At 43.9% G+C, this 22,511-nt stretch overlaps 1 protein-coding gene across 6 annotated transcripts in view; it reads right to left on the reverse strand.

The window, feature by feature from the left end:
• The window catches only part of LOC119132215 (muscleblind-like protein 1), a 39,751-nt gene extending 19,571 nt beyond the window's left edge, over positions 1-20,180 (reverse strand). For 2 of the 6 annotated variants that reach the window (XM_037267282.1, XM_037267278.1), the window contains exons 1-2: positions 15,768-15,887; positions 3,897-4,668 (exon numbers count right to left, since the gene is read on the reverse strand). In XM_037267282.1, the coding sequence (XP_037123177.1) occupies positions 3,897-4,070 (174 nt within the window). In that variant the 5' untranslated portion in view covers positions 4,071-4,668; positions 15,768-15,887. The other 4 variants (XM_037267279.1, XM_037267280.1, XM_037267281.1 and 1 more) reach the window with 4 other exon arrangements.
• Positions 20,181-22,511: the final 2,331 nt, after the last annotated feature.

Raw genomic sequence — 22,511 nt, forward strand, 5'->3', positions numbered from 1 at the left:
TCATATTCCAAGGTGCCAAAGACTTTGCGCCATCCTGTTTCATAGAGGCTAACAGAGGCTAATAGAGGCTAAGAGGCTAGCCGTGCCATTATTGGTGTCAATCTATTCAGTTCTTTTGACTGCCATATTGACTCAAAAAGCACCTTTCATCAAATTCTCACCAACATGTCACGTAGATTGTTTGGAAAATTCCGTTTGTTGTTATAATGAGGTGACTTTTGCCCAGCATGTATTGTATATTTTTCCAGCGCCATATAAATCAGATACCGCCTGTTGCTGGGTAGACTGCAGTAGCCATGACGACCAATACATCATTGTTTTTTTGTTTTTTTTTGGAAGGGGGTCGGATAAACAAGCCCAAAAACACAGAGAGTACCTTGTATGTAAGATTTTGTACCAATTAAATGCTTGGCAAGACGGAAATGTAGAGTGCCAGGAGTGACTTGTCATTTCCCTCCTGAGGTCATGCTCGTTATTTGGCAGGCGTACACTCCTCACACTGAGATCAGTGTACACTTCCATCGACAAAAGTCTTAAGACACAGCTCTTTTTTCAATCAATGAATCCATTAGCACTTGGACTGGACTTCTTTGTCTTAATTCCAAGACATTTTGGACAGTTGTGAGCTTCCAAAAAAAAAAATGGTAACACTTTGGGGAAGGGCCTTGTGATTAAGTAGCTGTTAGCATTAAAAAAAAGTAGCCGTTAGCATGATTTCTTCTTGTATTTTAACGTACGTGTGGGAACCCGCAATAGAAGCCGCCGAATTCCGCAGGATCAAATAAAGAGCAGAGGGTCAGTGACATTTAAAGGGAAGAGGAGACGACGCGAACACGAGCAGACGGACGCACAAAGCTGCTTTGGGACAACAACAACAAAATAAAAGTGAAACAACCAGTTAGCAGACAAACGGGCGTCCTCAGGCGTGTTCATGTTTCGTCGCTCCCACTCCATCTGCTTTCCCGCCTCTGCCCCATTACGCCTTATTTGTCTGCAGTCTCATTTAGAGGTTTGTTTAAATCCGCCACACTCCCGCAGAATTACAAAGAACGGGAAGGTGGGGTAAAGGGTGTCAAGGAGGATTTAGACGGGGACGAGACAGACTAACGAGAACTGATTGGAATTCTCTTCACAACTACTGCGGCGGCGGTGGCGGGACATCACGACTCAGCGCTCAGACATGCTGATGTCACCGCTCCGATTGCCTCGATATATCACTCGAGTGATACATTTGAATAGTGGGTCACAAGAAACATGTCCCGACTAAAAAAAGGTGATCCTGGACAATCGCAAAGTTCACCCTTGTGCGTATTTTGGCTCTGGAGTTGTTATGCCATGTTTTCATGCTGACGCGGCGTCTTTTAAGATGGATGTGTGCGCGTGCTGAGACAGCGGATCCGCAGATGGACGTAAAAACGGTGGCCAAGCCTCTCTGAGGACACCGAGACATTTAGAGGAGGACTTTCGGGGGGGAGGGGGAATCGAGTGAGACTGCGTTGATAGCGGCTGTCTGCTCTCGGCTTGCTTCATGGCCGCGGGCTAATAAAAGCCTCCTTTCGTAATGTCTTGTGCGGGCTAAGAACTGAAGGATCAACGAGGACGGATCCCGTTCGGCTCGGCCCGCCAATATGAGATCTAAAAATGGACATTGCTTTAACTCATACATAACATCCCAATGTAACCGAATGAACGATCAACAACGTAACACTGCAACACGTAATAGCTTGCATACCCAAAGCCATTGCGGGCCGACGACTTTAGAGTCCATCTCGATCTCATTAAAATTTAACAGGGTTCTTCTCTCTTTGACGTAGACAAATAAGCCTTGAAAGGTTGTTAGCTGGTTAAAGAAGAAAAGTGTGCAACCATTTGACCTAAGCCACCACGACCAACGGAGCTCTTGCGCTAACGCGGAAGTACCCCCCCGAGGCCGAAACGCCCATTGCCTATTAGAGTACAAATATATAAATAATAATATGCTGTACATGTTGAGGACGCAGCCGCGAGATTAACGAGAGCAGAATGGAGAGCAGATTAAAGGAGCTCGAGCACGTCTCCGTTTCAAAGAGGTCTTATCCCAAGTGCGGCATCCTCTCAAGCGCACCAAAACACATGATTGAAAGTTTCGAATGGGTCGATGAAGGATCCTGTCCTCACAAAGCAAGTGTTACGCAACCAAGTCCCCGCAACAAACATCTAACGGGGTTACCCAGAAGTTAGTTAGTTGGGCGGCAACAAAAAACATTTCTGCGTGTGACCAAGAAATATGACTCATATTTCCACGGGTTATCACATACTTCGAAGTGTTGGTTACATTTGGCAACCATGCATGAGGATTTTAAGTGTGTTCCTGATGGATTGACATTTTTGCATCCCTGCGCCTGCGTCGGTTTTTGTTCCAGGTACTCTGTATTCCTCTTACATTCCACAAACATTCACAAAGATTATAAATTCATACAGTCGTGCATAGCTGTGAATATGAGTGCGAATGGCTGATGTGTACCCAAAATCCGCCGGGATAGCTCACCGGCGAATATACGTGCATTTGTTATCAGTGTCGACAGATCTCTTTTTTTTAAATGAAAAGACATTGGGTCCAAAACTGCCCCCTCACTCCACGCCTGGATGTGTGTTTTGAGTCCATGTGCAGATAAAGCAGATATATCAAACTGTCAGGGAGGCATGCTGTGGAATGCCCTGGCACGGATAGTCGTGTCTGTTTTCATGATCTAAGCAGGCCCCGGCAGCCTCCATTTGTCCGGTCCTGTCTTACCTGTACCTACCGAACCCCGCGCAGGCATCCCAGCATCCAGGCAGCCGCCATTTATAAGAATAATGTTGGTAATACAGAGGCCAGCTGAAGCAGAAGCAGGCTCAACTTTAAGCCAAGGTAAGCTACGGTCGGCTTGACCGACTTCCAGCTCGGCTCTCCAGTTACGTGGCTTGCCAATCAGATAGGAGCCAAATTACACGCTGCTCATTCCTCAATAGAACAGTGGAATTCCGATGCTCTGTGCCCACTTGAGCCTCGCGGCACTGAAGCGATGATATCACCGGCGGGGTTGCGACTCACAACCCTTTACCTCGCCGCCGCCTACGGTTACACTCGTTTCCAATCGGAATACAATGCTCCGTGTCAACCCGGCTAATCGCGGGGCACATATACAAGCATTCACACACTCTCCAAGTCCTCAGTTGATATTTTAAACACCTAACCTTAGAACTTAGGGACGAACGCCCGAACCACTCGTTGACTGACTTTCCCACACCGAAATAAATAACCCTCAAATACTCACGTAGTCTGACATTGTGAATATTTATATATAAGAAATTTAGTACGACACTCTGAGGACTTGAAACTGTGATGACTCCCTGAGTGTTGATGTCCTTCCGTCCTGCTGGAGTTTCCTGTCCCTCGTTCGTCTTAGGGAGGACGAGAAAGTGGAGCCGCACAGTTTGAAGTGTGTTGTCCGAGTGCCAGGGCAAAAAATAGAGTTAATTGCGGAGCTTTCCGAGAACCCCCACCCGCATGTCGTGTGACCACAATATGAAACAAACACTCTTACGTATAGAGTCTTGGACATAAACAACACCCTCATTGTTCTTCTCAGTGATAGAAACCTCAGCAGTCCCACCCAGAGACCCTGCCGGTTAACTTGTCTGCTATGAAGGAATTTCTCAATCTCATTCACAGATGTTGTTGCGATGACCGCCACCGGATCAAACAAACACTGATTGAAAGCTATGAATCATCAAAGCATCGGCGAGACTACGATTCCGACATAAAACAACTCCAGACAATAGTTGTCTCTATTAGGAGCTGTAAAAAAACATAACCCCCCCCAAAAAAAACAGCGTGATGAATGGCTCAGTGATGAATTGTTTGTCACGCTCACCTTGAGCGAGTCAAAACAGGCAATGACTCGGCCGTTTTCCACTTGGCAGCTCTTGGCGGGGTGGGCGAACTTGCACTCGTTGTCCGGCCTCGAGCACGTCCCCCTCTGGAACTCCCGACACACCTCCAAAGTCAGCCACTTTGTGTCCCGGATGGGCGTCACGTTCACCGCCATTTTGGAACAGGAGCGACAGCAGTTGCCGAGGTTGGCCGATGAAAAAGAATGTATATCCAGCAAATGCAATTATGAGCACGCCCGTGTGTTGCTAATGAGGATGGAAAAGTCAATGACATGGGAGACGGTGGGCTCGAAAAGGTCTTTGTCTGGATGTGAGTCAGGGGAGGCCTCTTGAGGCTCTACAACCTGTAGCCCATCCTCGGGGCCCGCTTGCCTCAAATAGGAAGCCTTTAGCGGTCAAATATCGGCTCGCTCCTCGGCTCGACTGTCAGACGAAAGGATGGTAAAACATTATTGATCGCGTCGGCTCATGATGGGAAGAAGCAGAAAGGGGAGGTGGAGGAGGGTGTGGTGGAGAAGACAACGAGAGCCACGATCTTCTTCCCGCTCACAGCGGCTGATTGTATCTGTTTGTTCTCAACATCGGGCTTTATCTGCGCAGGAGGGAGGCAAGCAGGGAGGGAGGGGCCCCGACGTTAGGGTTTCAGTGGCGCAGTGGATGGCGTCGACGGCCCAGCGAAGCAGCGCTGACGACTGTGGCGGGGTTCAGCCGAGTCCAAGATCCACAGGCGGGAGAGGAAGAAGGCACTTCTCTCTGTGGAGAAGGACGGAATCGTGTCAGCGGGGCAACACACTCAAACAGAGGCTTAGATACGCACTGATTCAGAGGCAGTCGCTAACAACCAATTTTTTTGTCGTGTTTCTTAGACGTTCTTAGACATGTCTATGAACCCATAGTAAAAAAAATAAACCAAGCTAATCAAACAAGAGTCCGTATGACGATAAATGAGAGTTTTCACGACCTCGAAACTAGTCGGTAGCGTCGTAAACCGAGAACCGCAAAGTGTCTTCTTTCTTGTGCCTGCTCACTCGTCAGGAAAGTAATTCCACAAATTATTATTTGGATAAGCGTCTGTATCAGAAAATGTGGGTTGAAGCAAACCCTATCCAGTTTCGATCTCGAAGCGTTTTCGTTAAAAGTCAACTAAAAACATGGTGGATGACCTTCTTAACTGTGTCCTTTCACATTTAAGGTACATCATCTTTAATTATATTGAGAATAAATGGATAAGATAACAACAAAATTAATCATTAGCTTTTATTAAATTACTTCATACCCAGACAGCATTTTTTACGCATAACCGGCCGTGCTAAATTTAGTGGTATAACTAATAGATCAAGTTTATCTTTTAATTGCTGCCACCATTATTGTACAATGCTGCCTTGGACATGGTTTGAATAAATATTGTCAAATCCAAGGTCACACATTTCCAAAAGGCAGCAATAACGCTCGGCTTTTTCTGAATCATAGACAACAAGGGTAAACATAGGCGGCTGATGTGGACGAACACGATGATTTGATGTTCTTTACACTGTCAACTTTGTACATCTGAGGAGATTTTATACATTTATAACGTAGCTGATAAAAAAGAAACGTACAGAAAATGAACAAAAGTTGGTCTACGAGTGCTTTTGTTTCAAGGCTAGCTTGTACGTTATGCTAGCCATGTATGATCTGGAAGCTAACCCGGAACCTCGCCAACTGTGTGTCAGACATGCTAATTACTAGCTTCCCCTTCTGAATGACACCAATAAAAACTGTTTAACTTTCTCAACTGAGCTGCCAATCTTCCCAATCTTGTAATGAGATGGTAGTAATATCAGCGTTGGCAGTCGGCCACTGACAAGAGAGACGAGGGCGACGCGAGCATCACAGCGAGTTGGATGATACTCTCTTCCACGTCCTTATTAGATTGCCTCTGACAAAAAACACATTTAGACCTCTTTGCTCTCACAAAAATAAAAAATACTCTCTGCAAAGTAAAGCACCCTCATGCCCACAGCCCACATGGTGTTACATCACTTCTCCGTCCCCCGCTCACTACAGCAGATGTGTTTATGAATACTCTATTGTTAGGTGCACTTTATTTAACACATCTTTCCGCAATTTAGAATCAGGATACAATTTGTGATAATATCCCTTAAAAATCACATGTACTTGGAGTTCAAAGCATTCCTATTTTGTATGTGAAATGAGAATATAAACACCACAATTGCTAGCATTAGCCACTAGAAACCGCTGCTAACAAGCTAGCCACTGGCTTCAAGCTTCAGAGACTGAAGCAAGAATAGCCAAGAAATAAATAGAGTTTAAAAATAAAAAGAGCAATAAAAATGCGGTTTTATCCGGACTGGGCCAGTCACATTTGTAGTGGACGACTTTTTTGGGCCAAAGTTGATATTTTCAGCTGTGTGTGTGTGGGGGGGGGGGGCGGTTGAGGTTAGAATTACCCACTACATCTGGAAGGAACTAGACTAAAGAGGGAGCACTGCTATTACCAGATTATTAAATATAAAGATGCGCAATAAGTCTCTTCTTATTCATAAACATTGGTCAAAAGTATTGGGACACCACCTCTCCTCAAATAATCCACGTAGGCTGGTCAGATGCTACAAAAAGCTGCACATAATGAAACTCTGAGTGCAGAGCAAAAGGGATCGCTGATTCACGATGGGGGCAGAATGTCAGTGAAGGACGGAGGCCATTTCCTATCCAAATTGCTCCCCTGGGTCAATGCGGACTTAGAATGAGCCACTGTTGCACAGGCCTTGTGATGTGACAGCATCGCACAATCTACACACACTAACGATAACAATAATGTGCAGTTTTGATTGACTTTTTGAGGGAGCTGAAATGCGATCCCAACCTCAGTTCAGCTTTTACGAGTATTTTTGTGACACTTGAAAAAGGAGCTGAACCAACAAAAGATCTTAAAGAGACAAAATGTGGTATTTTTCTTTTCTCCATAAATTTAAACTAGATCCCAAGTGCTTTATTAACTTTGGTTGAAGTACCCCTAGGATCAAGAATTACAAAAAAAATCTAAATGTCTTAGCTTAGTGAAATGTTCTTCTAAATTACTAAATGTATCTTTTTTTTGTCGTTTTGGGGGAACTTTAAACAATTATATACTTTCCACAAATTAAAATAGTTCGGAGGTGTCTTAATAATCGCTATCATGCTGCCTATATTGCAGGTTTTTTTTTCCAATACAGCTCAGGAATAATATACATGAAAGAACGCAGAACGCCACTGTGCCTTAACACCAAACAATGTACGAAGTCTTCCCAACCTTTATTGTCATTGCTCAGAAGAAGAAAGTCCGTCTTGGCTATTGAGCTCTGCCGTCATGCTGTCATTTCTTTACGGGAATGAAAACAAATACTCTTAACATTCAATGACCACATGAATAGAATGCAAGCCCGAAGCGTCCAAATCGCAATTAGACAAAAAAGGCAATCTCACCAAGGCCGCCGCTCGGCTGCCGTCAAGAGCCGTGACAAAACGTGCCAGGGGTACGGTCCGTCGCATGAATAAATGAGACCGTGACGGAACAAGGCTAAAACTGCGAGGAACGGTGTTGAGGAGGAAATAAATAAATAAGGGCTTCATCAATAAGCATCTCAGCGCTTGTGAATAATGCATGCGGCCATTTTCCATAGCCAGAGGCAACAGATATGATTATACCGCCAGATCAACTCCAGACAATGTCGACAAAGGGAGAGAAGTGTGGAAGTAATGCGCCCCACCCACCTGACACCCTTTGACCCCTCACTCAAAGGTCCAAATTGGAAATATCGTGTTGATACATCCAGGGGTGGACCAAAATATCACATCATAAATTCTCACGATCCAGTCTCGATTAGCGGTCGGACACAACATCGATATTGTGATATATCACGTCATAATCTTTGACAAGTACGGTCTCAATTAGAGGCGGGACAAAATATCAATACTGTGATGTATCACAGCATAACCTCTGACCATGCAGTATCAAGGATAGGGCAAATGTATCGATGCCCCAAATATTGATATCACAAAGTATCGTAACGGCTAAACTACACGGTCAGTTTTTAACTTATATTGCAGACTTCTGTAGATCTCTCTTTTATCATCGGCAAAATATTGTGATAATATCGCATCGTATCAAGTTATACCGACTGTAATTCTCGCCGCTATCAACAACAAGCTCAATAATGTAGCACCTTGTTTACGCAACGCCATCGGATCCGGCGCTAATATGCTTGCTATAACGGTGCTGCTCATTTAGCTCCACGGGATTATTTGGAGGCTTGTGGCAATAAGCCTTGATATAGACAGTGATTACTTTTGATTCATGATAATAAACCTAGGCTTCGCAATGATGATTAAAAACCAAATGAAGGGGAAATAAAGTGTGCTATTTACGTGGTGTCGGCCAAGGGCGGCAAAAGATTGCCTGAACTGCATTATTTTTTTTTTATTCCTATCAAAAGCAATATTCTTTCTTGATATGCACAGAAGGCGAACAGAGAAGACGGGGGAGAAACGAAAGCAAAACAAAGTAAAGCACGCCGCAATATGTTTGCGTTAATTTGACAACAAGACGTGTTGTGTCGAATCTGAAAATTCAATAAAAACTTCAGCGAAGCAAAGCAGAAAAGCGACGCCGTCGTTTGGTAATGTGAGCAGCTCAAGGCCCGCTTACTGACTGACGCGGCAAAAAGCAGACGTCGGACGCGTCGTATTACAAACGGCGACGCTGTGGATGCTGGACCTGAGCTGACCTTTACACTGATAGGACCGAAGAGAACGAAGGGAGGGAGGGAGGGGGCGCGGGGAAAGAGCCAAGCGGTGGAGGAGGGAGTCTAAAAGTGGTTATAGCTACAAGCTGGCAAAAGATGGCAGGTTGGAAACAACACGGTGAGAAGTCGCAAATACTCGGGAGTCCGCTTCAGCCCCACCAGGCACCGTCTAAGCCATGCAAACAGGATGGCTTCACTAAGTCATGAAAATTTTAAGGGATAATCCATCAGTCTATTTTAAACACGACAAACATAATTCTATCTATCTATCTATCTATCTATCTATCTATCTATCTATCTATCTATCTATCTATCTATCTATCTATCTATCTATCTATCTATCTATCTATCTACCTACCTACCTACCTACCTACCTACCTACCTACCTACCTACCTACCTACCTACCTACCTACCTACCTACCTACCTACCTACCTACCTACCTACCTACCTACCTACCTACCTACCTACCTACCTACCTACCTACCTACCTACCTACCTACCTACCTACCTACCTACCTACCTACCTACCTACCTACCTACCTACCTACCTACCTACCTACCTATCTATCTATCTATCTATCTATCTATCTATCTATCTATCTATCTATCTATCTATCTATCTATCTATCTATCTATCTATCTATCTATCTATCTATCTATCTATCTATCTATCTATCTATCTATCTATCTATCTATCTATCTATCTATCTATCTACCTACCTACCTACCTACCTACCTACCTACCTACCTACCTACCTACCTACCTACCTACCTACCTACCTACCTACCTACCTACCTACCTACCTACCTACCTACCTACCTACCTACCTACCTACCTACCTACCTACCTACCTACCTACCTACCTACCTACCTACCTACCTACCTACCTACCTACCTACCTACCTACCTACCTACCTACCTACCTACCTACCTACCTACCTACCTACCTACCTACCTACCTACCTACCTACCTACCTACCTACCTACCTACCTACCTACCTACCTACCTACCTACCTACCTAGCTAGCTAGCTAGCTAGCTAGCTAGCTAGCTAGCTAGCATCTAATGTTTTTCAGTACTAATAAGAAAAAAAAGCCATAAAAACGTTGTTCTTTTACAACTGTGTAGCTTAAACTTATAAAACTCATATGCCTCACCGACTTCCCAATCAGGCCCAGGTTTTTAATTGACAGTCATGGCTTCAGGCCAAATATTTTCCCATTAGCCCAAACTTTGTGTTGAGCACTGATTGCTTGTTTCCACGGAAAAGATCAATTAACATTTCAGCATCCCTCAACGGACGTGTGCCAACGCTGTCAGCATTTCCAATGCGAGCTTATCACCTATCCAGTTGCGCACCCTTTTTTCCCCCCCTTCCACATATGTCGTTACGAGCGTTGTATACTACCCATTTCCCATCTGCGCAATTTTGTAACCGGTCGCATCAGTGGAGGTTAACGATACCAAAGACGGTAAATGTCAAAGCTGTACTAAAAAATAAAAAATCAGCCTGCTCATTTGTGAGTCAAGCTCTATACATTTTGATATAAGCAGGTTTAATAATAATGTAAAAACACCTCATTAGGAATATATTAAATCAGACGTCAGAGAATAATTGTTTGCTAGACTCGGATCCGACACCTTGCCAAGGCGACGACCGTATTAATGAATTAATGAGACCCCGGGCGCGAGAATCCATGTCGAGCAATAACTCAGGCCACGCCCCCCCTCCCCCCGCGAGTTTGTGATTGGACTCGCCCGTGTTGCCTTTGCGCGCTCATCATTCCCACGTCGGATGAAGTCAACTCAATTCATCGTGCCATCAACGCAACGTTGGACTTAATTTCTATTCGAAACACGCTCGCACGCGAGTGTGGACTGCTAAGCATGAGGCAGCAGATCTGCATCGTGGAGGGAGGACGCAAGCTAGGAGATGAATGGAAGGTCAACAGCGCCATTGATATTCAAGACTCGGGCGCATGAGTAATATGTGTGCATACGATTAACATTGACTATCGTTCTTTGGAGAGCCAAGACTCCCTCCTTCATCTGAAAAAACAAACCCACTGTGTGTGTTTGTTTTTCCCCCCCCCCCCGTCCAGTCATGTTTACATTAAAAAAAAATATTACTGTAGTTAGATTACATACCAGGAAAAACTACAAATACGCTTGCCTGACCACTTGTTGCTAGGCAGAATTTGCGATTGTACCCCGCAGATCAACAAAGTGCCAGCTTCACCCACTCGCTGTTCGAATGAGTGCCAACAGCGACAGGAAGTCAGACAGACACAAATTCTGGATATTTTTTTTCCCCCAAATGTGCCGAAATCAGTTGAATCGCTCTTTACTGAATATCAAATATCTATTGTCGGGATACGATTTCAGATGTCACATAGACCACATACCAGTAAATCTATGTCCACAGATAGACTCTAGCTTCCCCTTAATGACGGCAAAAACAGTCAAGATAGATGGATTTTAAAAGCATACAGTCTGCTTGTGCTAACGCTAGTGCGGCGTAATGCAGCAGCAGCAGCAGCAGCGACGGGCGGCGGCAGCGAGGGTGTCACTGAGTTCATGGACATAAAGCAAGCCACCGCCAGACTGGTCTGCTCCTCGCAGGAATAACAATGGAGGAGGGTATACGTCGCTGTGTAAAGAACGCGAGAGGAAGAGGGAAGGATTGGAAGACCAGAGTAAACGTCCGAGACAGACGGAGACATAACGGGTATAAAAAGTGCAGGAGATGCAGTCGTAATAGGTGGGGAGGTCGGTCAAGGGGAAAAAGTCGGGAAAAAAGCTCCCTCGGGTGATTTTACGGCCTTCTTCGCCCACGGAGCCGCTATCATTATAGAGAGACATACAGTACAGTACATCGAGTCTTTTCGCCTCCGTCGAGCAGATGTTTAGTGTTGTCGGCCAGACCGACGTGCAAATGAGACAAGCGACTAAGACAGATGCAAGAGTACTGATATGATCTGATGTCGGTTGGGATAGGCGTGTCAAAGCAGGGGGAAAAATATGGTAGGAAATCTATCAGCATTTATTTTTAAATGGATTTATTTTGTACAGAAATAGTCATTTGGGACTTTTTAGTTGATTGCACAATACTTATTATAACCATTTTTATCTTGTTCTCAATAAAGACTCGATATAAAAAAAACGAATACTAATAAAGACTAAGCAAGAACCAGTAGTCATAAAACTGATGATTACACACCATGTGATTTGTAAATTTTGATGTCGTGACCAGTTCAGGAAATGCCGCGTTGACTCGCGATGACCCAAAAGCGCAAGATACCCAACGTGTGACTAAAGACGGAAATACTTGCAACCAAAACAATCTTGATGACGTAAACCCATTTCCAAAAATGGCCATTTTGCAAAGAAACAGCAGTCTTCACTTAGAAGCCTCAAAATGCCTCGTCAGAGTTCTTGGCATTTGATACTCGCATTTTTGAAAGGCTCATAAATCTGAAGGAAACGCAGGCTTACTTGCATCGATGAGAAGTATCTGCTTACCATGAGGGTGGTGAATGGAAGACAACTGACCATGACCTTTTTTTTTCCTCCCAAGGATGGCACTGTGTATGTATCTGGACTGGAGATACTATCTTCAATAAGCTCTAGGCTACTTGTTATCTTTTGAGGTTGTGCCACCAGATACAGCATACGCCAAAATGTTTAACTTCCAATCCCCCCCCTCCCGAAAAAAGATGAAAATTAACTATGCGAAACATTTTGAGCGATAATAAATCAAGTTGATCTTGGAAAAGATTGCTTGATGGCAGGGACTGGGAGACAAACCTCCCATTGTTGTGTTTGTGGAAGGCGTTTTCTCACAAATGTGTATAAAATGTTTGGTCTGGTTGTCTTTGAGTCATTTAGCAAAACTTAATGGCTAACCTGTTAGCTAACAACAACTGTAAAGCACGCTATCTAATTGGCTAGCCTCCTAGCTAATGTCAACTGTAACAGAATGCTATCCAGTTCAGCGGCTAGCTTGCTAGCTAACATTAACTGTACAGAATGCTATGCAGTTCAGCGGCTAGCTTCCTAGCTAACATGAACTGTTCAGAATCCTATCCAGTTCAGCGGCTAGCCTGGTAACTAACGTCAGCTGTAACAGAATGCGATCCAGTTCAGCGACTAGCCTGCTAGCGAACGTCAACTGTACAGAATGCTATCCAGTTCCGAGGCTAGCCTGCTAGCTAACGTCAACTGTACAGCGTTCTCGCTATTCAGTCCAGTGTCAAAAGAGCTCATCTGTGCCTTTAAAATGTAATTCACGACCAGCAAGTTAATCACATAATGTCATTTTGTTTTGACTGACACGTCACCCATTTAAACTATGACGGAAGAATGTTAAAATGAAATGGTCACTACTTCCTCTTAAACGATTTGGTGCTACGCCAAAAAAAATCGGGGAGCGTTCTGGTAGTTATTTTGCAACGTAATGACTGCTCTCTATTCACTCTAAAATGGCAGAAAACACTAACCACTGTACTGCTCTTGTACTAGACTGTGCAGGTGTATTTCTTTCTCCTTCATAACCACAGCGATGTCATTCTGACATAAACATGTTTTTTTTGTTGTTGTTTTTTTAACACCGTGCGGTCATTTTTCTAAACCGGGGCCATCTCGGCGAAAAGCAGCGTGAGGGCCAAACAGGCAGTAATCTGTCCACTTCTCTCGACTATGACTAATGGCTCACGTTTGACAAGGTAATCTGCGGAAATCACAACGGGTAAACTCCGAGGGGGCCCGGCTGTATTTACCAAAGATTACATCTTCTGCGAGTGTGTGTTGGGGGGGGGGGCGACAGCTTTACAGACTTCTGGGAAAATAGCAATCACACGCCATTGAGTGACTGGCCTGCGATGTTGCCACTCGCCAAATGCTCTTAAAGGACTCCCCCCGGCCATTTTTGTGTCTCTCGAAACGCCCGTGGCGTGCTCTGTGTCGTACTCCCCATCACCTTCTACTTGATCACAGCTCACAGTTTTTTTTTTTTTTTGCTCTTTTGTTGAATGCATGCTGACTTTGTTCACACACATCTGCATTCAGCAGATGACCCTTCAGGGCCAGAGGAAGAGAAAGGCTGACAGATTTATTGTTATTTTTTTTTTACACGTAATTTCACAAATTCCAATCCAGTTTTTTCCCCCACCATGAAAGATTTGAGATGCGGTTCTTTCCTCCGATGACCTTGTGAGTCTGTCTGCTCTGATCTGAGGCGACGCCTTTTTTTTCCCGAGCAGACATTAAAAGAGAAACACAGACGAGTCACGGGAGAAAAGAAGGGCGAGGAAGTGGCGGGATGAGAGGGAGAGCAATTGCTAGCGTTGGAGTGTTAGCACTCGTCGACGTGACAATCGGGCCACAAAATTGGGGGAGTTGATGGAACTTTATCCCCTCTGGCCACTGACATTACGATAACAAGCTGGACTGGTTGCCAGCCAAACACATACGGAGACAGACACACTGTCAATGAATGGGAAATATACTTGAATGGAAGTCAGCCAAGTGAACTTCTTCCCATTTCCTTCTGCATTAAAGGACAAAATGTGAAAAAAGTTACAATAATAGGTATATAATAAAAATTACATTATAGAAAATATGTGGAAATACAAATAACAAAAGTACAAATGAATCCAATAAAAAAAATTTAAAAAAATGGAAAAAATAAATATAATTGAATTAATTTGTATTTTAATGTAATTTTATTTCATATATATTTTATTATTTTCACATATATTTATTTTTGCCAATTTTGGTCCTCCATACTCCACAGCCATATGGCTACATTGTAATCTTCCAGAATGTTCAGATGCAGTGCAGATATTCGCACAACAGCCCGATGCAGATGACGGATTTTGGAGCTGACCATTGATGAAATCGAGCAAAAAAAAAAAAGATCCACGGTCCAATCAAAATTGGATTAATCTGCCCAATCTCTTTAAACACCAGAAAGGCTTTCAAATAGCCAAACTTAATTACAAATATTAGAAAAATATGTTACACAATCTGACTGTAAATCCAGGGAAACGTTGATTTATTACCAACGGCAGCACAGAATGTCCCTCGAGTGAATGAGATTGTGTTTGCTCTAGTGTCCTATTTTGCGGATCCAATCAATGATGTCATTGATCAATCGGCACATGACAACATTACAACAGCAAACTATCATACGATCCGATCTGAAGTTTTTTTTGGACAGTAAACGAATGCCAGGCAAGCGGCGATTATCATTTTCCCTTCAAAGGTTTTTGGAAGGCGTTCGTTCGCCTCCTCTGTGACGCCTCTGCATCAAAACGTCGCCTTTAATGAACCTTTGGGTGGGAGCCACCTGCATGAACAACCTCACAAGTCGATACACTCAACCCAAAGACTGATAATTCAAACAAAAGTGCTGTCAAATCAGACAATTTGCATCAGAAACTAATGCAAAATTCAATACGGACTACTTGTGTGCGTTCGTGCATGTGTGTGTTTGTTAATATTTTCCTGAGCATGGCTGCCAATAGTGTCGGAAACGCGTGTGTGTGTTTTGTCATTCATCCACAGCATCAACAGTAGGACTCACAACACTGCTGTCCAACTGGAAGAGTGTGAGAAATAGAGTCTGCCAGAACTGAGGATGTGTGTCAATGTCTCAATGTGTGTGTATGTGTGTGTGTGCGCCAACAACTCCGTGCAACATTAAACACTGACGCTCGCCCATTTGTTTGTCCGCTCAGCTCTTTTCCACATTAAGTGTCCCGCCTCACACTACTGCACATTAGAAGAGAAGCACGCTGCCCATCTGCATGCCATGTATATGCGCAACTACACACAGACGCACACACACACGCACACATGCAGGGATCCATCCCACTGACATCCAGATGGTTGGTAAAATATTCCAAAAAGTGATATGGCAGAAGAGAGCGGGAGTAAATAATGGGAGACAAGTCGTGCTGGTGTCTAAACGCACACACACTTATATATATATACACACACTGTCTATCTGTCGCTCACACACACACACACACACACACACGCACGGAGAGTAAACAGACTTACTGTGCGCAAGGACTCTCATCTGACTGCTGCTGAGAGGAGAATGGAAAGTGAAAACCTCATGCTTGCTTGGCGGCACTCCTCTCCCCTCTGTCACTGCCTCCCCCCCTTCCTCCTCCTCCTTTCCCTTCCTCCTTCTTCCTCCCCTCCCTCGCTCGCTCGCTCACCCGCCCGCCCTTCACTCCCTCTTCCGCCTTCCCTCTTGGCAGAGACTCGCCGCATTCAGTGGCGCGCACGCCGTCTCCATCTAAGGCAGCGCAGGCTAAACGTGTCACACACAATTTATCCGCAGCAGGAATCTCACGGCCGGGGTCGTATACAGAAAGGAGGAGGTGTGGAAAGGGGAGGGGGGAGGTTAATAGAGGGGGCGTGAGGTCGGGAGGAGTGGGGGTCTTGAACAAACTTCTACTGTCGACTCCTATGATTTTATATAGTGTGAAAATAAAGCGCCTCGGATGTTCTGGCCCCTCCCTCGTCCTTGTCTCTTCACCATCTGCAGGCACTACCTCTTATCCAGATGCAGTTTTTTTTTTTTTTTTTTTAATACCACCAGCACCCACACACCTTCCCTTTTTCACTTTCTATCCACGAGAGCAGAGTAAGGACAAAAAAAAAATGCACGGTAAACATAGCCAAGGTCGAAGACAATAGGTGAAAGGACGGAGGTTCACTTTGGAATCAATGTTTTCCCAAAGGAAATAATGGAAAGAGAAGTTAATCGATTCCAGGGTCAAAGGGTCACCGTCGTAAAAACCTCAAGCAGTTTTTGTTTCAACATCTCATTTGGCTGACATTTTGTATTTGTCTGTGTTGTCCTTTTTCAACAGGTAGGCGTAGAAATTCAGATTTTGTAACGCAGTGTTTTAAAAGTCTAAAAAAAAAAAAGGGCCGCCAGATTTTGGATGCTTTGCCGTAAATGTTTCTGAGATGAAAAGCTGGAGGTAAAACAAAAGGCTTTTTCATCAAGGATGTTTTGGCCAGCATTTCCATTTGGTTTGACGGCTGTCATCAACATTTGCCAACAGTCGAGGGACAAACAAGACTTGAGTGGCGCTGGGCTGCGTTCAAGAATTCCATTTGTACATCTTTTGAATTAGATAAGTTCTGCGTGACAAAAACAAACGCTGGCTCAAACTTTGTTTGTCGGAGTCTAATGCGTCGTTGATTTCCCCCCCCGCAATTAAAAACCAATATTCCTTCACTGCCATTGACGGATATAGACCTCAATATTCCATTTGCTTCGGGAGGCACCTCTAGAATCTGTGTAGATAGCTATTCATATTTCAATATTTTTTCTTTTTTTGGGACACCCTGTGTTCGAAAGACCTTTCAATGTGACGCAGTAATAAACACACTCTCCAGCATCCGTCCGCTCCGGGACAGCAAGAGTCCCAACTGTTGCCATGGCGGCAAACTCCAGCAACATTACGTCAGGTGCATGCATGTGAGTGTGTGTGTGTGTGTGTGTGTGTCAGGTGGATGTTACTAAGTGACTCACACTCACTGACGTGTGACTGCAACAAGTCATGTGCTGGGAATGTATCACTACATTGGCTCGTGTGTGTGTGTGTGTGTTTGTGTGTGTGATTTAACAGGAGCCTCCTCCCCAGAGCTCATACTATGGACCTGCATGTATAAATATTTACAAAATGTCCCCACGGTCAAAGCGCCGCAGTCGGCGACGATATGAAATGACAATTTCAAGAGCCTTCCCCGTCTGACTCGCAAAAGGCCCTCGAAGCGCCTTCAAGGCATTGCACAGAAATCACAAGCTTATGATTGTTTACAGATGGACTCTAAAAATACGTAGCGTGATGTCACCCCAAACGGGATTTGTGTTTACTTCTACCGACGAGGGTTCACGCAGAAGACACTCGGCTTGAAATGATATTTCTTATTTAGATTTTGTTGGACTTTAAAGTTGAATGGAAATTTGAAGTAGGTGAAAGCAGGAAATGTCAAATAGTGATATTGTATATATTATATTATATTATATTATATTATATTATATTATATTATATTATATACAGTATAGGCGACACAGCAAACTGATGAATAACTACTTTTGAAATCAGAGACTAGTAAAAACTGTTTAAAATGTTTAAAAAGATGAATGCTAATAAATATTTCTAGCAATTTTTCTATTTGTTTTTTATTAGTGAAGACAAAGTCATTTTAGTATTGGCACATGAAGTCAATGCACAATTTGTCTTCGCGGGCCACATAAAATGATTTGGCGGGCCGTATCTGGCCCCCCGTGCCTTGAGTTTGACACCTATGATGTAGGATATTGGAAGTGTACGTGATACTGAGTCAGTTTAGGGAGAACAAGGGTGTGAGCGAAAATGTACGCTTGCTAAACATTTCTTTGCGATCCCTTAAAAAGGCCACCGCCGCCTATTCCAAGAAGAAAACGAGGAAGGCGTAAGAGGAAAAAGAACACACGGAGTAAGAGAGCGAGAATTTAACGGCGACATCTGGAGCCATCGATCATCTTTCATGCTAAGCGAGGCCAAAAAGCTCAACTGACAGCGAGAGAAGCTCACAGATATTATTATTTTTATTTTTATGGAAACTTCCAGCAAGGTGATCTGCTTTAAGTGGTTTCGGCTCGGTTGTAATGGATTTCACGTCACCTTTTTCCCTAACATGCTGAATATTTATGACTTTTCTTAATCGTCGTACTTTTATGTCAAATGGCGGTCTGAAAAAATCTTTTTACTCGGCTATTATTTTAAACGTCTCATGAAATGAATATATGTAGATGTGTGTGTAACTTAATAAGAATAGATTTTATTTATAATGCACTTTACATTTGGACACAAATCTCAAACTTCTGAGCTGCTTTTTGAGAAGTGGCGGGAAAATGAATTGGAGCGAAATGGAGCGAACGGAACATGGAAAAGACTTAACATCCAATCTGCATGTTAGTTTCATATTTTCTTGCCGTGCCACACGTGCACGCAGGCAGCCCGATAAAACGTAACGACCGTGCCGAGGCCAATATAAGTGAAATGAACGGCGATGTAGCCGGCGTTCTTCAGGGATCAGCGTGCAACCCGACTCGGCCGCCCATTCGTTTAGCTTCTATTTGCAAGCTATTTTTCACTCAGGGCCTATTTGGACCGAGCGGAACGTCTGCACACGGGACCGAAACGTGATTTCTCGGTGGAATCACATGATCCAGAAACAAAATCTCCCATTTGAGTCCCTTAATAAGGTAATTACGTTTCAAGAGCCGCTGCAGCCCCGCAGCCGGCGTCTGCTAGCTAAAACCACACAATGACCTTTCAAAGATGACGTTTGAAGTTATGGGGCTAGAGATCAAGCGCTTTGGGTTTAGAATTTCACCCAGGAGTCAAGATTTTGATCCAACTCGGGCTAAAAACCAGGCTGATGAGTTTACGCTAGAAAGAAATGGGTTATCAAGTTAGCCCTGTAGCTTTACTTGATGACTTTAAGCTAGCAAGAAATGGGATATCAGGTTAGCCCTGTAGCTTCACTTAACTAATTTTATTTAGAGATAACCTCCTCCGTCACGGGTCATCACAGCAAGCCGCTCCCATCTGTGTGGGAAACAATTTTTTCATTGAATAGACTTCAGCCAGCCCAAATCCAATTTTCAGCCTACTCTGTTTGGTTCAAGTAATTAACCCAATCTTGGGTAAGAGTAACCAAGTCTGCTCAAAGTCGACAGTCGATCCAGAGTGTCGGTTAGGAAAACGTACAAGCACACTTGCTGAGTCAGCAGGTCACCGAGGCACAACTTCAATGACAGAATTACAATTGAATTAATTACACCATGCTTAGTGACTTTTTAAAAACCAAAATCTTGCACCCGACAGACAACCTGAACTTATTTGGTGAAATTTTACGACGTGTAAACACTGCAAGTCAAAGTTTTTAGGAAGTTAGCAACTCCAATCGAAGTAGATAAATAAACTGGCTGACCTAATTTAATTTTTGGTTCAGTTGCTTTTATTTTAGCGTAATTTATGACACCAAAACATTTAGTCGGTCATTGTAATACAAATTAACTTATGTATTTATTTTTAAAAAAAAAAACATTAGAAGCCGATCTTAAAAAATAACTGCATATTAAATTATTAGGGAAAAAAATCACAATTATTTTTCAAAATAGTATATATAACACCAACACAGTTGTAAAAAATAAATAAAAATCATACCATTAAATACAAGTTGTCTTAATCCCCTAATAATGGATGGTGCTGTCTTGGCAACAGAGCACAAGGCGGAAACAGACAAGATTATTTTCGTTAGGGCTTACCTGTCGTCTTGTCGCAGTCATGTGTGTGTGTGTGTGTGTGTGTGTGAGAGGCTGAGTACACAACCCCCCCAACCCCCCGCGAGACCAACTGATGAATGTGCACGACAGCGGCGGTCGCTGTGTGATGGCGTCGCTCTCTCTCTCTCTCTCTCTCTTGCTCGCCCACTCTCAGCTGATACAAAGAGGGAGGGGGGGGATATCCTCACCTCCCGCCTGGAAAGCGAACTCACACACTCCGCATCCACTCATACGCGCTTCTTCGCCCGAGCGGAAGAAGCCTCGTGACGACGACCGCCGCAGCTACGGTTGCTGTGGCAACAGCCTCCCCCTCAACCTCCACGTTCTCCTGCCCTCTATTTTATGTTTACATAGCGGAAAGAGAGGACCAAAACATAAAAACAACACGGCTTTGTTTGCAGAAATATCCTCGCCGTTGCTGCTCACCAACTGTTGCTTCTGCCACGCGCGATAAACTGGGCGGTGAGGACATGCAGTGTGTGTGTGGAGGATATAGTTGTCGTTAATAGTCACTTCTCTTTGCTAACACCACGAAGGGCCTGCTACACTTTGATAAGACCTCGCATCGGCAGCTGGACACTCAGATCAAATGAGAGGCAGCGGCTCGACACAAGCGGCGTATAAAAAATAAAATATATCAAGACAGGCTGGGCCTTATTGGAATTACTGTCATCATTATCCAACCTTGAGTTGGATTTAAATCACAAGACGCACAAAGAAAGAGAAGGAAATTGAAGGGCCTTCCTCCCCGCCGTCTCCCAGGGAGACGGACGGAGTAGGCGGAAGGTTGCCGCTGTCCTTCAGGTCTTGTAAATCCAACCTCAACCTCACTTCCCGGTCCGTGTGGAGACTTACGTGTCATGATACCAGAAACACACACACTGCTCATTTGAATGATTTATTGCCCTTAAACTCGATCGTCATTGATTAGCACAATATCAGCGGCTGAGGAATTAATTCCTTTACTAGACTCGTGTTTTTTTTAAAAATAATAATTTCCACGTAGACGTGTAATTACGAGAAGAAGAAACTGCAATATTCATTTTTCTTCACTGGAATTAGGGGGGGAATGAAAAATGTTGGTAGAAGGAAAATAGTCAAGAAAGATGTTAGTCTCACAAATGTTTTATCTCAAGGAACTGGACGGGGATCTCGTCAGATCTTACAATTTACCGAGAAAGAACGAGATAGCAATAAGGCTAATCAGCCAATTTGTGTTGCGAGGGATTGAAATATTCATGAGGAGCATCTCAAGACAGTGAAAGACGTGGAGACGAGGAAGAAAGATGCAACGGGGGGGGAGGGGCGGATAATGAACAACGCTTTTGACAAAAACAACAGGTGTTCTGACAGCGAGACACAGACGGACGGGCTGAGGATAACAGAGCGCCAAACACTGATTGTTTGCTTTGTTTTTGTCGTTGAGCGAAAAAAAAAAAGTGATTGATGCTCAAAGAGTCGTCTTTTCGGGAATAATTGGAAACTCTAGTGACTTGTTAATGCGGGAAAATAAATTTGAAATTAATAGCTGAAAAAATAGCATTTTTATTCCCACCTTTCTGACTGAAGCAAAATTTCCATAGAACTCATGTCGGTTTTCTTGTAACTGTTGTGATATGAATGACACCAACTAGGAAGCGTTTTTGTGTGGTGATAGCTCACAATAAAAGAAAAAGAAAAAAAATCCCGGCAGCAGCCTTCAGGCAAAATACAGTCGAGATATCCCGTTTAAGTCCACATGGTCACATTGTTTCACTGGAGGAAAACATCAGGCATCAGGGCATCTTTTCTTCTCTTATTATTGCAAAAGTCATCATGACCTTGCTTGAAGGCTGAAAGCGGGCACTTCTCTACTAATGCTCATAATGAATGCGGTGTCACACGCGAGAGGTAAACCAAAGGGAAATCCCGGGTGCAGTCACAAGATCAATAGTGGGCTCGGCTCTACAGTTGGGAATTCATATAGCCGTGCTGGAAAGATTTGGTGTGGATCTATCTATTCATTTTTTGTAGTGCTTGTCTTTATTAATTGGTGGGACCACTAGCGGAGCTAGAGTGGGGGGGCTGCAGGGGCACTGCCACCCCACTCTTGACTTTTGGGTATTTTTCTGGGAATTCTTTTCAACATTTCCACATTTTCCTGGTAAGAAACATATAGCAGATTTTTAGAAGAATTTCCTCAAGAATTATTTGGGTTTGTAATATTTTTTTTTGGGCTCCGCCCCACTACCATTGATGCCTGTTGACTGGAGGTTTTTTTCAGTTGATAGGATCTCGCCAATCTTGTCCTGTCGTTTCTGAATAAGAGAAAGGCTTTCTGGCAACATGCGGAATTGCTCTGAAAATAACATCAGCTAAACAAAATGGCCGCACAAGTGGACACATTGGAGGCGGTTCCTTTGGTCCGTCTGGGTAAAGTCCGCCTGGCAACAGGTGGCACA

The sequence above is a fragment of the Syngnathus acus genome, chromosome 13 (assembly GCF_901709675.1).
Source record: "Syngnathus acus chromosome 13, fSynAcu1.2, whole genome shotgun sequence".
NCBI classification, from domain to species: Eukaryota; Metazoa; Chordata; class Actinopteri; order Syngnathiformes; family Syngnathidae; genus Syngnathus; species Syngnathus acus.